Source organism: Lampris incognitus, chromosome 16, assembly GCF_029633865.1.
Source record: "Lampris incognitus isolate fLamInc1 chromosome 16, fLamInc1.hap2, whole genome shotgun sequence".
Lineage (NCBI taxonomy): Eukaryota > Metazoa > Chordata > Actinopteri > Lampriformes > Lampridae > Lampris > Lampris incognitus.
The window spans coordinates 34,222,849-34,241,024 of record NC_079226.1 but is presented as its reverse complement, the minus strand read 5'-3'; the positions used below and the strand labels follow the sequence as shown (position 1 = coordinate 34,241,024).

The 18,176-nt window shown below is 42.8% G+C and overlaps 1 protein-coding gene across 5 annotated transcripts in view; it reads left to right on the top strand.

Annotated features, from left to right (window-relative positions):
* The first annotated feature begins 28 nt into the window (after window positions 1–28).
* Window positions 29–18,176, top strand: part of mark3a (MAP/microtubule affinity-regulating kinase 3a) — a 53,453-nt gene continuing 35,305 nt past the window's right edge. For 3 of the 5 annotated variants that reach the window (XM_056296402.1, XM_056296404.1, XM_056296401.1), the window contains exons 1-7: window positions 30–679; window positions 2,787–2,975; window positions 4,191–4,244; window positions 12,550–12,598; window positions 13,397–13,462; window positions 16,547–16,617; window positions 18,102–18,158. In XM_056296402.1, the coding sequence (XP_056152377.1) occupies window positions 629–679; window positions 2,787–2,975; window positions 4,191–4,244; window positions 12,550–12,598; window positions 13,397–13,462; window positions 16,547–16,617; window positions 18,102–18,158 (537 nt within the window). In that variant the 5' untranslated portion in view covers window positions 30–628. Of the gene's footprint in view, window positions 680–851; window positions 1,370–2,786; window positions 2,976–4,190; window positions 4,245–12,549; window positions 12,599–13,396; window positions 13,463–16,546; window positions 16,618–18,101; window positions 18,159–18,176 lie in introns of those variants that run through there. The other 2 variants (XM_056296405.1, XM_056296403.1) reach the window with 2 other exon arrangements.

Sequence of the window (18,176 nt, the reverse complement as noted above, 5' to 3'; positions counted from 1 at the left end):
CCGCCGCGCGGACTAATCCAGCCCAGCCGCCCAGTAGCCATTTTGGTCCCACCTAAATCAGACTAGCTCCACTTCGGGCCGGAGATGGGGGAAACTGAGCCCACGGCGAGTCTTTCGGGAACTCAGAGCTATTGATTTCTTCTTCTTCTGAAATATCGACGAGCGGCGCCGGACAACATGGCGTATTGTTAAAAAAAAGAGCGTTTGAAGTGAGGGGGAGAATTTTTGTTTTTTTCTTCCTTTTTTGTTTTGTTTTTGGTTTTTTTTTTTTGTTGTTTTTGTTATCGGAAGCGGCGGCGACAGACTGCGCCGCGGCTCGCTGACTTGAACCCGGGCGGACCGTGATTTGGGGGTTTGAACGCAGGCCATGTATGGTATGTCCTGCGCGATGTAGAGATCCAGCGTAGGGTTATTATGCTCTTGATGGTCGGCCCCGAACAGTTAAGGTGCTCGGGGTGGAAAACGGCGTGTCTTGTCCGGGGGAAGCGTCGCTGTCGATGTTAAGACTGTTCTCGCTGTGCGCTTCGGAGCCACCGGCGAGCAATAATCTCACACCCAGCCGCTGTCCGGCCGAAGGGGAGACGGAACCCGGGGAGAAAATCGAGGTGGCCGTCGGCTGAGGACTAAAATGTCCACAAAAACTCCCCTGCCTACCGTCAACGAGAAAGGGACGGAAAGCGTAAGTATACACTGTTTTGTTTGCTTAGCGGCACTTCGGTTCCGCGTTTATCCGCAGACGTCCCTATCAGGACGAGGCGCGGGTCGTGCCCAGATAGCAGCCGACCAACGGCTGCGTCTTTCCGCCGCCGCCGTCCCGAGTCTCGCTCAAAGTTGGTTAAAGCGGAGCGGCCGACTCGTACACGACCGTATCGTCTGCGTCAAACACGCCCTGTAAATCGCCTCCCGTGTTGGCTGCACGGCCGAGCCGACGCTGCGTTTGAGCCCGTTATTTTCCTTTTGACTCAAGTTTCGGGGAGTCGGTTTTGCGGATGCGCGCAGGATAAAGGCCCCAAACTCAAAGGACTTCATCGCTTTGCCCGCTGGCACTGGCACGGCAACGGCACTTTTTAATTCGAGCCTCGCCACTGGCTTTCCGGGGTGTCAATCTAGGGTTTCCAGCTTTTCCCCTCCCATATATGGGTTTACGTATGTCCCGCCCCCCCTCTTGGCCGCGAGAGTCCCAGTGTCGGTCTATTCTGTGTGAGGGTATCGGGGAAGAAAGCTGGTGGCATTCATCGATGGGTTTCAAGCCCCCCTCCATAGCTTTAGCCAGTGTGTGTTTCTTCTTCTTTCCCCGCGTTTAAATGCTGCTGAAGTTGCCTTTGGGAAAATGACGGGCTCTCAGTCAACAAGGAGACATCGCAGTTTTGTGAGTAACCCGGGGGGGATTTGGAGGAAGTTGTTAGATTGAAGAAACTGGGATGACTTGAAATTGGACTTAGGCCACATGTGAATAGTTCTCATAGAAATATTGTCTTCATGTGTCTCCCACGATAAACAGAGGTCACGGATTGGATTGAAGAACGTGTATTGGAGTCTGGAATGGGGGGGGCGGGGGAGTCTTTTTGGGCTAAGAAATTGCCTGGTCATAATGCAACAGCAATTCTATCCATTATGTTTGACCTCTAAAAAAGTCTAATAGATTTTGCATAAAATCTGCGTGTTGTATTCCGTAAAACTTGGTAGTTCATCAGCATCACTGCATTAAAACTGTACCATGCACTCCAGTAGGTAGGGAGGGGTGGTCAGGGTGGAACAGAATACAGCCATTGTTAATGAGGCATTGGTTGGTAGGTCGATACTGAGTCCAGACCGAGGTATTTATTTGATTTTTAGGTTTGGGTGAGGGAGGGTGAGACTTTTTAAACAGCACCCAAATAATCAATCCTAATATTATTGGTGTGGTAAAGGGTATCTAGCACTAAAGAAAACTTATTCATTCATCTATTGTGCCAATTACCTTTTAGAAAGATGATACCCTTTCCGCTGCATCAGTCACTTCTGATCTGGGATTTATTTGGCAGTTGAAAATATTAGGTATATTCACAAAGGTTCCTGTGCAGTCTGACAGTCGTGTTGAGCAAAGGGCCATAAGGCATTTTTCATAATCCGTAGTACCGCTTAGCCATAGGTCCTATTTTAATCCTGTGTTTGCCAACATAAAATGTGTAAAATCTTGTGGAGTCTAAACACATATAGGGCTAGTAGGTAAGACACATTTAGCTGTCACAAACTGTCAGTCCAAATGTCAGAAATTAACCCAAAAATTAATTAGATCAAAAATCAAATCCAATAAACTGGCAGTAGTGGGGTGAGAGTGAGTGTTTGAACAGAGTAGCCATACTGCAGTTTTGGATTGAGCATTTAACCTTGAGAAACATTTTTGTCCTCCTCCTGAGATGCCGTCTGCTCTGCTCTGTCTTGTGCTTAGGAAATTCTGTAGAGATACTATCAGAAAATTGCTAACAGCTACCAAGAAAATGCTGGTAAAGTTTAGCTGTAGGTGGTAATTTTGTCCTTTTCACCATCTACCGTGACAGGCTAACCTGATATACATATTTCAGAGGTCTTATCCTGTTTTTCAAACTCATATTTGGTCATTGAAATGGATTTTATTTTCCAAACATGAGAAAGTGAGTTTGATTCCACAGGATGCATACTGTAGATATCAGGCTTTTATCCAGAACCTGAGTGGGTCAAACGTGAGTCATCACTGATGCATACATAGATGTTTCAGCACACGTCGCCATTAGGCCATCGTCTTTGATAACTTATATTTTCTGCAGCACACGTCACACAGCAATGGGCGACAGGAGATCACCTCACGCTCCGTCCGCTTTGGCGTCTGGTCCCGGAGCTCTGGGGCAGATGAACCACAGCAGCCCCACATCGGTAACTACCGGCTGCTCAAGACCATCGGAAAAGGCAATTTTGCCAAGGTCAAACTGGCTCGGCACATCATCACCGGCAGAGAGGTAAGATAAAAGGGGAAGGCTGGCTGAACAATATTGACCATAAAGTAAACGCTGATATTATACAATTCTAGCTCAGGTGCTCACAAGGAAACTGTCATCTAAAGAAGCCTATAATATATTACACTGATGAATGAGTTTAAGTGAAGAAGAAAAAAAAATTCTCACATTTCCGTCATTTCTGGAGTTATTTATGAGTCTTAAATATTTTGGAGTGTGGATGTACTCCCAAATGTCAGATGTAGTGGATAAATGCAAGGAGGGACTCCACCATATGGCATAAACAATAATCCCTATTATTTTGCTATATATTGTGACCATGATTGGTAAACTAGATTTTAATCTTGGTTTCAGGAAACAAATTTATTTTATTGTACATTTGCAACTTATGAGATTCGGCTTATCCATTCTTTTCAAATTTAATTGTTTTCCTGAAATGCTCCATGTTGGACTTTTGTCTCTTTTCCACCAGTACCTGTGGATTTCTATGGTTATGGTCACTTGGATGCACGTCACACACTTATAGGTTGTGATTGGTTGGGCATCATGGAAGCACTTGCTTTATCACATAGGGATTTTAAGATGCATTGAAAATATAATATAAACGTGAAGTGTCAGTGTCCAATTATTTAAGATTAATTATGCAGCCCCAATGCAAGGGTATGTAATGCTCAGTGACGGGTTTATAATGCGGTTAACGGCAAGGTGATTCTAACAAAAGGAGCAACCGTCAACAAAAATTATGCTGTTTTCACCCTAGTTCTAATGTTTAATTTATTTGGCTGATGCATTTGTTTTGAGGAAGAGAGCTTTCTGCCCTTGTCCTCTACTCACAAATAATAATCTCCCTGCCCCCTTCACCTTAGGAGGAGAGGGAGAGGGAAGACTATTGTCCAGACAACTGGTTTTGTTAATGTCTCACTAAAGTCTTAGCCCAAGATAGATGTCCCCCCCCCCTTAAAAAAGATGAATTCTCTATTTCATTGTTATAATTAATGCTATTTTTCTTCTATACTGTTCTATTCTGTGTCTTCTAATTTGGTCGCTCTGTTCAGTGCTCATCTATTTTAGGTCCTTTATTACAATGTGCTGTGCGGCTGTACTTGATTTCCTCTATTTCAGTTCTACTGTGCTCTAGTCTACTGCAGACTCTATTTCAATGCGCCGCTCTATTCTGTCTCATTCCGTCAATGTCGGTGTTCTGTTCTCCCTCCGCAGGTGGCCATTAAGATAATAGACAAGACCCAGCTGAACCCCAACAGTCTTCAGAAGGTAACTCAGCCCCTCCTCTGACTTTATTTAGACACTGGCTGTGGCAGAACCCCTTTACTAATTCATGGTCCTCTGCAGACTGAGTGTTAATTGTGCGAGTGTGAAGCAGGGTGTTGCTGAAAGGGGAAATGGCGTGCCAGTTGAGCACACCTTTTCCATGGGAAGCAGAGGTTCTGCGTTTGTAGACGGTTGATTTTTTTTTTCATTTCACAGGGGCATAAAATCAACTGTGTTCATCGTGAAAATATGCTGCATTATAAAAAGCTTTCATTTTTATCACTTTTTATTTTGTTTTCACATAGGGTTATTTCACGTACAGTTCAAAACCAGTTAGGATGTAAGTTTTCTTTGAAAATACAAATGAAAACAATTGAGAAAAAAAAAATCCTCGCTATTAACCAAGTGATAAAAGTGTCGCCTAGCACGGTAAAGTTGTCAGGGAGTGATTGAAGATGACCCTGGTGTGCATCTACATGTATGCATGTTTACTGGTGAGACTGAGAGACAGAGATGTATGGTGCTGTTCTGGCCCCCTGCCTGCTGTGCCTTTTGGCTCTATATCGCTTCCTCACTCAGTTCGGGGAAGTCAGAGAGCAGGGTTATTGACTTGGCTGTTGCTATGCTGGAGGCCCTCTGTTCATAGGACAGATAACATGAGACAGGACACAGTGTGGCTGTTGCTGCTGCTGGTGGTGATGGTGATGAAATGTTGTTAGTGTTCCTCTCCTCTGTCTGCACCGAGTCTCCCACTTAGGACCCCCCCCCCTTCTCTTTCTCTCTCGTTCCCTCTCTCTGGTGTGCTCGGTGGTCGGAGGCAGTTTCCATCAGTTTTTCCAAAGCACCATTGATTCTGGCCTTTGTATCGCAGAGGCCCGGGGACTTTGGCGTCGGCCGCGCCGCTAAAGCTGACAGAAAAACACTGAGTCATGACAGGCCCTGTTCATAGGAACACAAAGCATCAGGCTTCTGTCGGCTATCCTTGTTTGTTTTTTAGGTCGCTAGTTCCTAACAACCATGGTGATTTTTTTTGGGGGGGGGGGGCATCCTCTTTTTAGGTTTTTGTAGTTATTTTACTTGCTATGGCACAAAGAGGTTTTGACACCTTCTCAATATTTATTTTAAGGCACAGGATCAAAGAAATGTTTTTCAGTATTTAATCTACGGCCACAGCAGACATCTTTTAATGTCATCATCGCTAATATTCCCATCTGTATTTGGGTTGCATTCCTTAACATATTGGCCCATTGAGAAGGCAGAGGCAAAGATAGGCGAGATGTATATATTTTTATGCTGGTCTGGCGGAAAGTGTCAATGGTCCCTTTGGTAGAGAATGACCCTGACCTGGTCAGGATCCTGTCTCTGAGCTCATGTTGAACTCAAATATGCTACCTGTTTCAGAGACCACATCACAATTTTCTGCCTACTTGTGTAACCGGAAGGCTCAGCAAGATTATGATTATGATGGGTGTATTGTCCTTGAACTAAGCCCATACAATTTGGTGCTTTGGCACTACCTAGTTATGGAGGTGTTGACGTTCACATCTGCTACAGGTTCCTCATAATCTGCTTTTATCTCGCACCTTCCCTCCTCCTCCCGGCAGTGCTCTTTGTTGTTCAGGTCAAAGGTCAAGGAAAAGATTAAACGTAAACATTGGTCAGATGTGTTTTTGGAGTCTGGGGCATGCCTCTGCTTCATCTCCTGAGCTGTTTCCTTTTCATAAGCCAACTGTAGTTAATTTACTAAAAGCACATGCATCATTTAGAGCTGTGGATCTCACCCTGGGGCTCGAGACCCCCCCCCCCCCCCCAGGCACAAGAGAGAATTTATCAAGTGTAAAAACACATAAATTTAAGATCGCTATTAATGTTTGTAGTGATAAACCTTTGCTTGTGTAACACGACATGAGCCCACGGACTGCTTATGTCCTGAAATAGGAAAATGAAAATTGATTTAGTGTCAAACTTTTTTGCACTCTCATACCATCAAGTAGGGTTAGTGAGTAGGTAGTGCTTCATTGTTGTAGTCTGTCATATCATGATCTTGTTTTAGGGCTGATGACCCACCGCTGGGGGCTGAACTTTTTTTTTCCTTTCCTTTTTTTTTTTTTTTGATGCTCATACCAGGATATGTTTCCCATGTACACTAATAATAGTCATAAACCGATAAAGATTCTCAGACTTCAAGAACATTCATGAAAAAGCCTTAAACTGAATGTCTTTGTCATTGTAAGTTAAAATCAGAGTAAACATAATTAAAAAAACCTTGTCTAGTCCACACGTACACGAGTATTTTTGAAAACGGGGGTTTCCTTCATTCTAAAAAGAAATCTCATCCACATAAGCGCTGTTAAAAAAAAAAAATCAGTCCAAATGAAAATGCACCAACACATACCACTCAACACAATGAATGAATGCGCTGTCAAGAGCATACCAAACGAACAGGCAGCGATATAACCCTGACCCGAAAGCCGTATTGGCCAATCGGAAGGCTGATAAAAAGCCAACAGCAAGCCAAAAACACAGTTTTCCCTGTCTAGATGTCAACGCTGAAAACCGAGTTTCTGAAAATATTGACCCTGGGAAGAATTTTCCAAAAGGTCCATTTTCAGTCACCCACAACGCAGTTTACGTGTGGACAAAAGGCCAAAACGCATAGAAAAAGCCGCAAAAATACCCATGTACGTGTGTGGAGAAGACATTGATTTTTTTTTTTTTTTGCTCAATTTTTTTGATTTATTGGTGCATTTGGATGTACTCAGGTTTTTTTGGCATTTTGAACCTGCCTATGAAATGTCATCAGACCCAGTGAACTAGATTTCGCTTGTATAATACCAAGACCCTGGACAGCAAAATTAAAAGAATGTATTAGGGTTTTTTTAAACCGTGTAAATGATATAATGAAAATGGTGCTGATGACTCCCAGTCATCAGGGTGTTGTTGTGGATGGAAACATAAGTATTACCTGTTCCAGCGGCTTCAAACTGGCTGCCTGAGTGTACACCCCATTCACAGGTCGAAAAGAGAATATTGGTTTGATTTCATGAATTAAGTTAATCAAATAAAGGGAGTGCAAGTCTCATAGACTGTGAACAATCCGTTGAGTACAAAGACGTTATTTCGGGCGCCGGTCTGGATGTACCTACGTTAAAATGTGTCATCGAGCCTCGAGGTATGTCATATTGATCACAAGATGCATGACGCAGGTTGGAAAGCAAGACATCGTTGCATCACTGCGGTGGTATGTCTTGGATCACCAGCAGCTTTGTGATGCAGGTTTACGTTCCTGGCTGACTGGGTTGTTTTAAGTGGTGATTCACTCGCTTTTGTTCTCTTCTGCTTTGAGGATTGGCCAGTTTGTGGTTTGTTTTTGTCCACAAAAGGTGCCATTTGGGTGAGGTTTGTCACCCAGAGCACAAGAGTGCCAGAAAATTTGGAACAATTACAGGAAAGAATCAGAAATGCAGTTGAGGCTGTGTTTCTCTGACCAATGATTTACTGGATTTTCCCAGTGCTGTTAAACCCAGTAACCTTTTATTCACAACAAGTTTACACCAAACGCTCAACCCATTATTTGATCCTGTTTGACGCAGGTGTACTGTTATTATTGTCCGCTAGTATCCAATATAGTTTCCTCTTGTGATACAGACAGCATGAAAATAAACCATCCTCCCTGAGCAACTAGGACGGGGTTTTCACTGTCATGTGGAAAACAGGGCTGCGATTTATACCTCCCTATTTGTTGCAGCTCTTGGAAAAGTATTTTCAGTATAATGATGGGCAGAGCTGTGTAATGACAGTGAGGGTATACCTCAGTCACAGTCTAGCACTGCAGATCTTCTTTTCAATTTCAGAAGCCAGACACACTCCTGGCTCTGTTTTGTTTCCATGTCTTCCAAAAGCACTCCGCTTTGTGCCGAATGCCTCAGTGATTGCTGTCTCAATTAACCCACGAGTGGTAGCTGAACCAGCAATAAAGAGAGATTTATCATCCCGGTGTCTCCAGAGCTGGAGCTACCAAAGAAGATTGCTACGTCAAAGCCATATTTAGGGAACATATGTCTGAAGTCTTTTTTTTTTTCTCTCACCCCCTTTGGTATAATATTTTGCACAGTTGTATTTCTGTCCGGGATAAGTAAAAGACTTGTCTATATCCATTATTTTATCTGTCTGTATTTCAGCCTACTAATTTAGCACTACTGCTCAAGCTCTGTCCCTCTACACGGTAATAAAGGAGGGGTGCGAGGTTAGGACATCCCCTCTCGAGCAAAAATAACACACTCCCCTTGTATTTACAGAGGGGAATTAATTAAAAACGAAACAATCTGAATACTGATGCACAGGATAGGACATCAGAATCTGTTTGTTTTTGCCAAATAAGTTTTGACTGTCCAGGAGTTTGGCATGTTGAGTTGAGTAATATAAAATTAATAAAATTGTTAGAAAAATGGAGTTCTGTACGTGAGAAACTGGTGCAAATTCCAGAGAATTTTGATCATGTCTGCATATAAATGGTACTATATCAACTTTACAAACGTAAAAGCCAACAGGAGATTGTTGGCGTCTACTGTATAGTATTCATAGGAGCAGCCGCCTAGCATGTCGTCTTGGAACAAAATCAGAATCAAAACCTCATTTATCACCATATACAACAAAGCTAAATGGATTTGTCTTGGCGGTATTGTTGCAGCTACACAGTACGTGTGGTGCAGCAGCATCAACAGGGCCCTACATATAGTACAATGGGAGTCACGGGATAAACAGTGTATTTCTCACATCTTGTAACTGAGTGCATTCAAGCAGTAGGGGTTTACAGTGTCTTGCTGAATGTAGAAACATCGCCCACTGTTTGTCACCATCTGCTTGCCTCTCGGGCACCAGGAATACAGCCCTCAGCACAGAAGGGTTTCACAGGGCATCCTGGTTACACCGCAGGCAAGGGCATGTGCCCTGTGCTCGAGGCACCAAGGGTTGGAGCCTGGCTTTGAGTTTTTTGTTGCCAATCACCCACTTTTCTGTTCATGTAAATAAAGCGTTTTTATCATCAAACTAGCTTATTTTGACTTGATGCCTTTCTCAGAGTTAGTGATCTAATGAAGAGAATCATATCAGGACCTCCCTATTTTTTATTCCATCCATATACTGCCTGCATTCCTTTATTAGGTAGCATTTATAAACGTGTGTGTGTGTTTGTTTATGTGTTCTGTGACTGCAGAACCATCTGTTTTTCCTGTCAATAAGCTAACTGGCACAATGATGGCACCAGTGGCCTCTCCTGCTTTATGAAAGATAGATGCCTTTTTCATGGAAGAGAGGATAGAGAGAGTGGGAAAGAGAAAGATGTAGTTAACAGTAGATCAATAATGAATAGCACTTAGGGGCGTCTGGGTGGAGTGGCAGTCTATTCCGTTGCCTACCAACACGGGGATGGCCGGTTCGAATCCCCATGTTCCCTCCGGCTTGGTTGGGCGTCCCTACATTGGCTGTGTCTGCTGGTGGGAAGCCGGATGTGGGTATGTGTCCTAGTCGCTGTACTAGCGCCTCCTCTGGTCAGTCGGGGTGTGAAACTCCTCACTGTCAGGTGAAAAGAAGCGGCTGGCGACTCCACATGTATCGGAGGAGGTATGTGGTAGTCTGCAGCCCTCTCCAGATCGGCAGAGGGGGTGGAACAGCAACCGGGACGGCTCGGAGAGCGGGGTGATTGGCCAAGTACAATTGTGGAGAAAAGGGGGGGGGGTAATAACGAAAAGCACTTAGTTCCTTTTATTCTCCTAAACCACAGAAGACTTAAAAGTATTTTTGGCCTTGACGGATCTGCTGGTCTGGTCAGTCTGAAAGCTGATGGGCAGGGAGCATTTGGTGACAGAGCCTCTTAAGTATTAGCGGGTCTGGTGGGAGGTGACCCTGCATGTTTTAAGTCCTTTCAAACCCCCACATTTTTCCCAATAAGGGAGATAGCCACACTTGCTCACATCCACATGTGAAAACATTTCCTAAACACTTTGAAACGGAAGCGGCGCTGTTTGTCTGCAGAGGGATTGCTGTCATTATGGCACCATGCCCAAGGTGACTAAAAAAACCAATGGTGAATCACAGAAAGTTAAATCGGTTCATCTGGGCACACAGTTTATTGAGAGAGAAAGGTTCCATCACTCATCTAAGTGACCTCCTCAGTCTCCGCTGACTGCAGGTGTCCCCACCCTTATAAACAATACACTGGCATAACGACTGAAAACAACAATTGGTTTCATATTCAAATTGCTGGACCATTAATTAGAGTTAAAATAGCCACGTGTACTAGTCACAGGATTGGGGAATAGTTACAATCACAACATTGTAAAGATGGTGACAGATGTACCTTTTTTTTTCAATATATACACTACCGTTCAAAAGTTTGGGATCACCCAAACAATTTTGTGTTTTCCATGAAAAGTCACACTTATTCACCACCATATGTTGTGAAATGAATAGAAAATAGAGTCAAGACATTGACAAGGTTAGAAATAATGATTTGTATTTGAAATAAGATTTTTTTTACATCAAACTTTGCTTTCGTCAAAGAATCCTCCATTTGCAGCAATTACAGCATTGCAGACCTTTGGCATTCTAGCTGTTAATTTGTTGAGGTAATCTGGAGAAATTGCACCCCACGCTTCCAGAAGCAGCTCCCACAAGTTGGATTGGTTGGATGGGCACTTCTTTGAGCAGATTGAGTTTCTGGAGCATCACATTTGTGGGGTCAATTAAACGCTCAAAATGGCCAGAAAAAGAGAACTTTCATCTGAAACTCGACAGTCTATTCTTGTTCTTAGATAAGTACATTAGAGTCTCTAGTTTGAGAAACAGACGCCTCACAGGTCCCCAACTGGCATCTTCATTAAATAGTACCTGTTAGAGCCTGTTTGTGCTGTCCTCTGAAGGGAGTAGTACACACCGGTGTAGGAAATCTTCAATTTCTTAGCAATTTCTCGCATGGAATAGCCTTCATTTCTAAGAACAAGAATAGACTGTCGAGTTTCAGATGAAAGTTCTCTTTTTCTGGCCATTTTGAGCGTTTAATTGACCCCACAAATGTGATGCTCCAGAAACTCAATCTGCTCAAAGAAGTGCCCATCCAACCAATCCAACTTGTGGGAGCTGCTTCTGGAAGCGTGGGGTGCAATTTCTCCAGATTACCTCAACAAATTAACAGCTAGAATGCCAAAGGTCTGCAATGCTGTAATTGCTGCAAATGGAGGATTCTTTGACGAAAGCAAAGTTTGATGTAAAAAAAATCTTATTTCAAATACAAATCATTATTTCTAACCCTGTCAATGTCTTGACTCTATTTTCTATTCATTTCACAACATATGGTGGTGAATAAGTGTGACTTTTCATGGAAAACACGAAATTGTTTGGGTGATCCCAAACTTTTGAACGGTAGTGTATATTTATTTATTTTTGGCATTTTCCACCTTTTTTAGACAGCAATAGTTGAGAGAGACAGGAAAGGCAGGGGAGAGAGAGAGAGGGGATGACATGCAGCGAAAATGGCTTGGGCTGGATTCGAACCCAGGCCACTGTGGTAAGGACTCAGCCTTATATGGTACATGCTCTACTAGGTGGGCCACTGAGGCGCCCCTGACAGATGTACTCTTAGCCACCCCTCTCAGTTCAGGGCTGGTCCTTCCCTCTTCACATAGATGGCTTCTTTGATTTCCCATTCAAACCAGCGTTCCTCCGTATCAAAGATGGGCACATCCTCATCCTTTAAAGAGGGGCCACTGGCCTGTAGATGGGTCTAGACTGTCGAGTCCTGGCCTGGGACCCGTGGTTGGGGCTAGAACTCATGTTCCCAAGTTATAAAATATCTTAGAAAAGCATCATGATGATCGTAACTATTAATTTTTCTCATTGTCTCACCGAGTATGTTCAAGAATAATAAAATCAGGCAAAATGTAGGTAAATGCTATAAAAAAAAACACATTCTTGTGCTAGGATGATGTATTAACATGTCACGTCAAAGTGAGCTCAGCTCATTGTTCGATGCCTAATGAGTGCAGCTCCATAGATTTAAAGAATTATTTAAAACTAGATCTACTCTTGGAACTCCTTGTTGGAACTAGCCACATATTTTGGGTTCAGATATCAAAGTTTTCAAACTGAAAGAAAGATATCCACGAATTCGCCAAGAGCTCCAGATTCTTGGTCTCACGTCAAAAAGACGAGCTTTGTGCGTCAATTCATTGGTTTTCAGGTGAGAAAATGGCTGTTGGATGGAGTTGAAATGGGCCGAGTGAATCATGTCTTTCTTTCCTTTGTCCCTCAGCTTTTCAGAGAAGTAAGAATAATGAAGATCTTGAATCATCCCAATATAGGTAAGTACATGAGACACACACACACACACACACACACGTATTTAAACATATACAAAACACTACAGATGATTTAAAAATAGAAGCGTCCCTGGAAATTGAATAAGCAGTTCTACTGGTTGACAGTGTAGAGGCTCCTATAAACACAGAAGCCAGTTAGGAGATGAAGCAAGGTTTCATTTACCCTACACACAGACACATACATTCACAAATACTTGTACTCAAACCCAAAGCACACATGGACTACAGACTGCGTTTGTGTTTAAGAGATGGGATTCCCTGCTGATTACTTTTAATTTCCCTCCCCCACACGCCACGATTTCCTCTGCAGAAATGTGATTATAATTACCAGGGCAGTAGTAAGCATTTACAAACCAGTGGACTTAGTTTCTCTTGCACGCTCTTTAAATCATCCCACCTCATCTATATTTAGCTGTGGAGTGCTCAGCCACTCATCATGCAGTCTTTTATATCAGCTAGCTGAACATGTTGTGGGTAGAGAGAGGGCAGCTTTTCAACTGTGTGCTAAATATTGAGCAGCGTTCGCCTTGCTCATGTTGTTCATACATGAAAAACCGTACGAACACAAATGTGCTTTTTTTTCCCTCTCCCTCACCCATGTAGCAATCGTTCTTTCTGTGTCCTTCATATTTAGCTCACTTTAAAAACAAAGATTCAAACCGTTATTACCATTTTTGTGTAAATTTAAATGTTGAGATTTGACAATTGGATTCCAATGTGATTGAATTTCACTGAGTGTCTGTCTGTCTGTTTGTCTGTCTGTCTGTCTGTCTCTCTCAGTCAAACTGTTTGAGGTGATAGAGACAGAGCGGACCCTCTACCTGGTGATGGAATATGCTAGTGGAGGTGAGAAACACACCCATGTCACTTTTCAGCACAACCCTTTTGCTAATGACAATATCGCACACTGACACAGGAAGCGGTGGTCATGCCACTGCTATCACCGTAACCACCGTCGATCTGCACAGGGATTTCATTTGCTCCGCCTATACTCATTGAGAGGTGGGTCTAAGCACATATGCTTTAGCTCTCCTTTTTTAACCTCATCCATCGACCTAATGTTGACAGTTATTGCGGGTATTTTATGTCAGCTGTATGGAGAGTTTCACTTCTAAATAAGATACACGCCAACTGAAGAAATGCCACAGCTGCTCTCACAAAATGATTGCAGGTGTAAAATTAAATCCAGCAATAAAATATTTGTGAAAGTCTAAAGCCGTCTTGAGCTCCAAAGACAATTTTGAAGGATGCCAAATTTAAAGAAACCATTGGGTTTTTTTTTTCATATATTAAGGAATTAACACAAAGTAATGTCTTTATGCCTGTTCAATAATTCAAGTTAAAAAATCAAAGAAAGTTGAATCAGTTCATCTGGACACAGCGTTTATTGAGGGAAACGTTTCATCACTCATCTAAGTGACCTCTTCAGTCTAAACTGACTGCAGGTATCCCCACCCTTATAAACAATACAGCTGCAGTTTCATATGCAAATAGGCATGACCATTAACTAGAGTTTAAGGGCCTTGTGTACTATTCACAGAGGATTTGGGAATGTTTGCAATCCCAGCATTGTAAGATGGCGACAGATGTACTCTTACCCCTCCTCCCCTGGCGTTTGTCAAAGCCAGGAAGACGCCCAAACAGTGTACCAGCGCATCGAAGAGAGGAGAAGGTCAACAGCTGCCTAAGCGTAAACGAGTGGCGATTCTGTTATGTGGCGGGAATGTCGGCAACAGTTGAGGCGTATTTTCCAAACACTGCATCTCAGTTCCTTTCAAACCCCAAAACACGCTGCACCAGAAATTGGTCCACCTCAATGATCGGGTCCCCCGGCACAAACAGAGCAATATAGTGTACGCTGTTAAGTGCCAGGAGGATCGCCGTGACTTGTACATCGGGGAAACTAAACAGACGTTGGCCAAGAGGGTGGTACAACACAGGAGAGCTAACACATCAGGCCAGGACTCCAGTGGCCACTCTTTCAAGGATGAGGATGTGCACATCCTTGATAGGGAGTAATGCTGGTTCGAACAGGAAATCATAGAAGCCATCTATGTGAAGAAGGAACGACCGTCCCTGAACCGAGGGGGGGCCTGAGAGTACATCTGTCACCATCTTACAATGCTGTGATTGCAAACATTCCCAAATCCTCTGTGAATAGTACACATGGCCATTGAAACTCTAGTTAATGGTTACGCCTATTGCATATGAAACTGATTGTTGGTTTCGGTCGTAATACAACTATGTTGTTTATAAGGGTGGGGATACCTGCAGTCAATTGAGACTGAACCGGTCACTTGGATGAGTGATGAGAAGTTTCTCTGAATAAACGTGTCCAGATGAACTGATTCAACTTTCTTTGATAACACCAGGTAGTATTATTTTGTCAATATGGGTATTTGGCGTGTCAGCATAAAGGCCTTCGTAGAATGGCCATATTGGATGCGTTTAGTTTTTGCAGTGGGCTGAAAGTCCCACACCATCTCCTTTTTAAAACGGCTTTAAATGAAATCTCGCTCTTCAGAATCTCCAACCACCTGGCTGTGACGGGCACTTCGTTGTAATGAGAGCGTTGTCAAGAGAGCATAATGGTCCTTAACCTTTTTAAATGCTGCATTGCACATACACAACACATAAAAGGCACATCTCGCTATTGATTTCTTAGAAAGGTCACGGCAAGACTGCTAAAGTGAAAAGGAGGCAACGAATTAAAGACCCTCTGGCAAAGGAGGAAATCACATTAACTTGGAGATGGGGAGCCATGATCATCGGCCAATTGCATTAGATTTTAATGAGGTTAGGGTATTTTCTTTCTCGTACATTCCTTTTCTTTGAATTCAAGCAAAATCCCACAGGAGCATTTCAGTTGGGTCTGTGGCACAGCAGTATGGGTTTGAAGCACTGACATTTTGGACACCTGAAGAGCAGCGTTTCCCTCATAAGTTACCTGTGCACTGTTGCTTTAATCTGGACGGTCTTGCTACAAGGGGGCATTTCAACATATTTTGACTTGATGTGTTTGGTTTTATTAGTAACTTGGAACAAATGCCTGTCAAATCATCAGGCATGTTTTGACCAGGGATTTTTAGTTTTGTTTCTTTCTATTTTCCATGTCCTGTGCTCTTCACGTACCAGCTGTAAGACATTACCTGGTCCATTTTGTTGTTTGCAATTGAGTTTGGGCGCGCGCACACACACACACACACACACACACACACCAGCCGCCTCTGCAGGTTAACGTTGAGCAAGTGGGAGGTTTTCAAGGGTCCAGCAGACGAGGGGGGACTGTTTTGTTACGAGTTGTCTATAAATTGGTCCCATTCTCCGTCTTACACAAGCCAATAACTTAATTACAACCGAAACACGAGAGAGCACAGTCACGTTTTGGCTGGAAGTGTGCAAAGGGAAGCTCACAGGAGAGTGGGCAGAGGAAAGGGTCTTCCGTCTGAGCTGTGCTTGACAGCAGCTTGTGCCTCCCGGATAGCCCTCACACACACACACACACACACACACACACACACACACACACACACACACACACACACACACACACACACACACACACACACACACACAGAGCTTAGTCCAGAAACGCCCTCTGACCATACACATGGATGACACAAATTTGCTAGCTGCTTTGAAAAAGTTGTGGTGGATAAGTTTACCATGTAGTTATCATGAAGTAAATGTTGGGTTGCTGGAAATGGAGTGTGTTCAGTCTGTTTTCTCTGGATAAGAAAAGATAAATTCGGGTTGTATTATTATTCTTTTGCTCTACTATTTGAACATTTATACTGTGATTTGTAATTGTTTGCTCCATTGCCCCCCCCCCCGTCTACCCGATTCTGTCATTTTAACCTCCCCCTTAATCCTTCCAATCCTCACTTTCTGCTTCCTGTCTCTCTCCCTCTCTATTTCTCTCTGTTGCAGGAGAGGTCTTTGACTACCTGGTAGCACATGGAAGAATGAAGGAAAAAGAGGCCAGGGCTAAATTTAGACAGGTACCCAGAGTTATTTTGTTTTATTTTCCCTGCAGTGCTCTGGATTCACCCCCTTCCTTCTGGCCATAACCCAGATAGTTTCGTGTCCCGGGTCCAGCCCCAGGGGGCAGGGCTGTCACAGAAGAGTTATGACTTATACGACATGTCAAAACCCAGCTCCTTCCTCATCCGTTATCTCTCACTGACCATGCTCACAGACCATGCGTTACACACAGGGGCCCTTTTTTGTGACAAGATAAGAGATTTTCAAACCACACTATCATTTGTGTCTAAAGTAAGGTTCGAGGCTTTTTCAAGCCAGAACTATTGCTCACAGACCAAGCCCCCTGTTCAGGCCTTCTTGCTGTGTAGATATTATCACTAGACTTCTGCTCTAGTGAATGGTAATAGCCTTTAGTCATAAAGCCACATTGAAAACAATAATGTGCTTCACAGGATAAATGATAACATGTGCAGTAAATTAGAAATAAAACCAAACTACTAAAGACAAACATACAAACTAATTCGAGCCAACAAAATTGAGTCCATTGGTAAATCAAAGACGGGCCTCAAAATAATGTTCAAGAACCTTGGTTTCCAAAACACTGACAATGTATCATGGCTTCTCTGTACTTGGATTCACTGCAGGATGTTATAGGAACTCTGACACAGGAAACCCTGTTTTTGTCACTCACCTATAGTCTCCACCCACATCCGTTTGTGTTGTGTCTCTTCCTCCCTCTTAGCCTACACCAGTGGTTCTGGTGTCTAGTGCCTATATGTAAAACTCACAGTCAAATCATATCAGATCAATTTTATTTGTATAGCCCAATATCACAAATTACAAATTTACCTCAGTTAATATTGTTACAAATTTGCAATTACAAATTAGGCAAATTTGTAATTACAAATTACAGCATAAGGCAGATTTATAATTTCAAGTTTTATAAGGCAAATTTGTAGTTTTTTCAATTATAAGGCAAATGATTATTTTTTTTACAAATTTGCCTTTATAAAAAGAAGTGGAAACGGATGATCCGCTGTGGCAACCCCTAACGGGAGCAGCTGAAAGTAGTAGTAGTGCCTTATAAAAAAAAATTTTCAAATTTTTTATTTTTACAAATTTGCCTCATAAAAAATTATAAAGCAAATTAATTACAAATTTGCCTCAGTCATATTGGAAAACTTTATTTTATCCTTCATGGTTTTTACCTGAATAATTATTGGAGAAAGCAGAGGCACCATATTTTCATTCTTCCACCGAAAAACCAACCTCAGATAAACGATAATCTTGTGTTTTAATAGTTTTTTTTTGTTTTTTTTTGTTTTTTTTGTTTTTTTTTTGGGCATACCACTCACAAATCATCCCATAGGAGGTCCAGAACTCATGACTGAGAGCCACTGTCTAGACCTCATCTCTCCCACAGCACCATCCTTTGTCCCAACTTATTTTCGTACAGACGGCCAGACAATCGAACTGATCTGTGACTCTTTGTCTCCTGCAGATAGTGTCAGCGGTGCAGTACTGCCATCAGAAGCACATAGTTCACAGAGATCTCAAGGTGAGTGGACACAAGAGC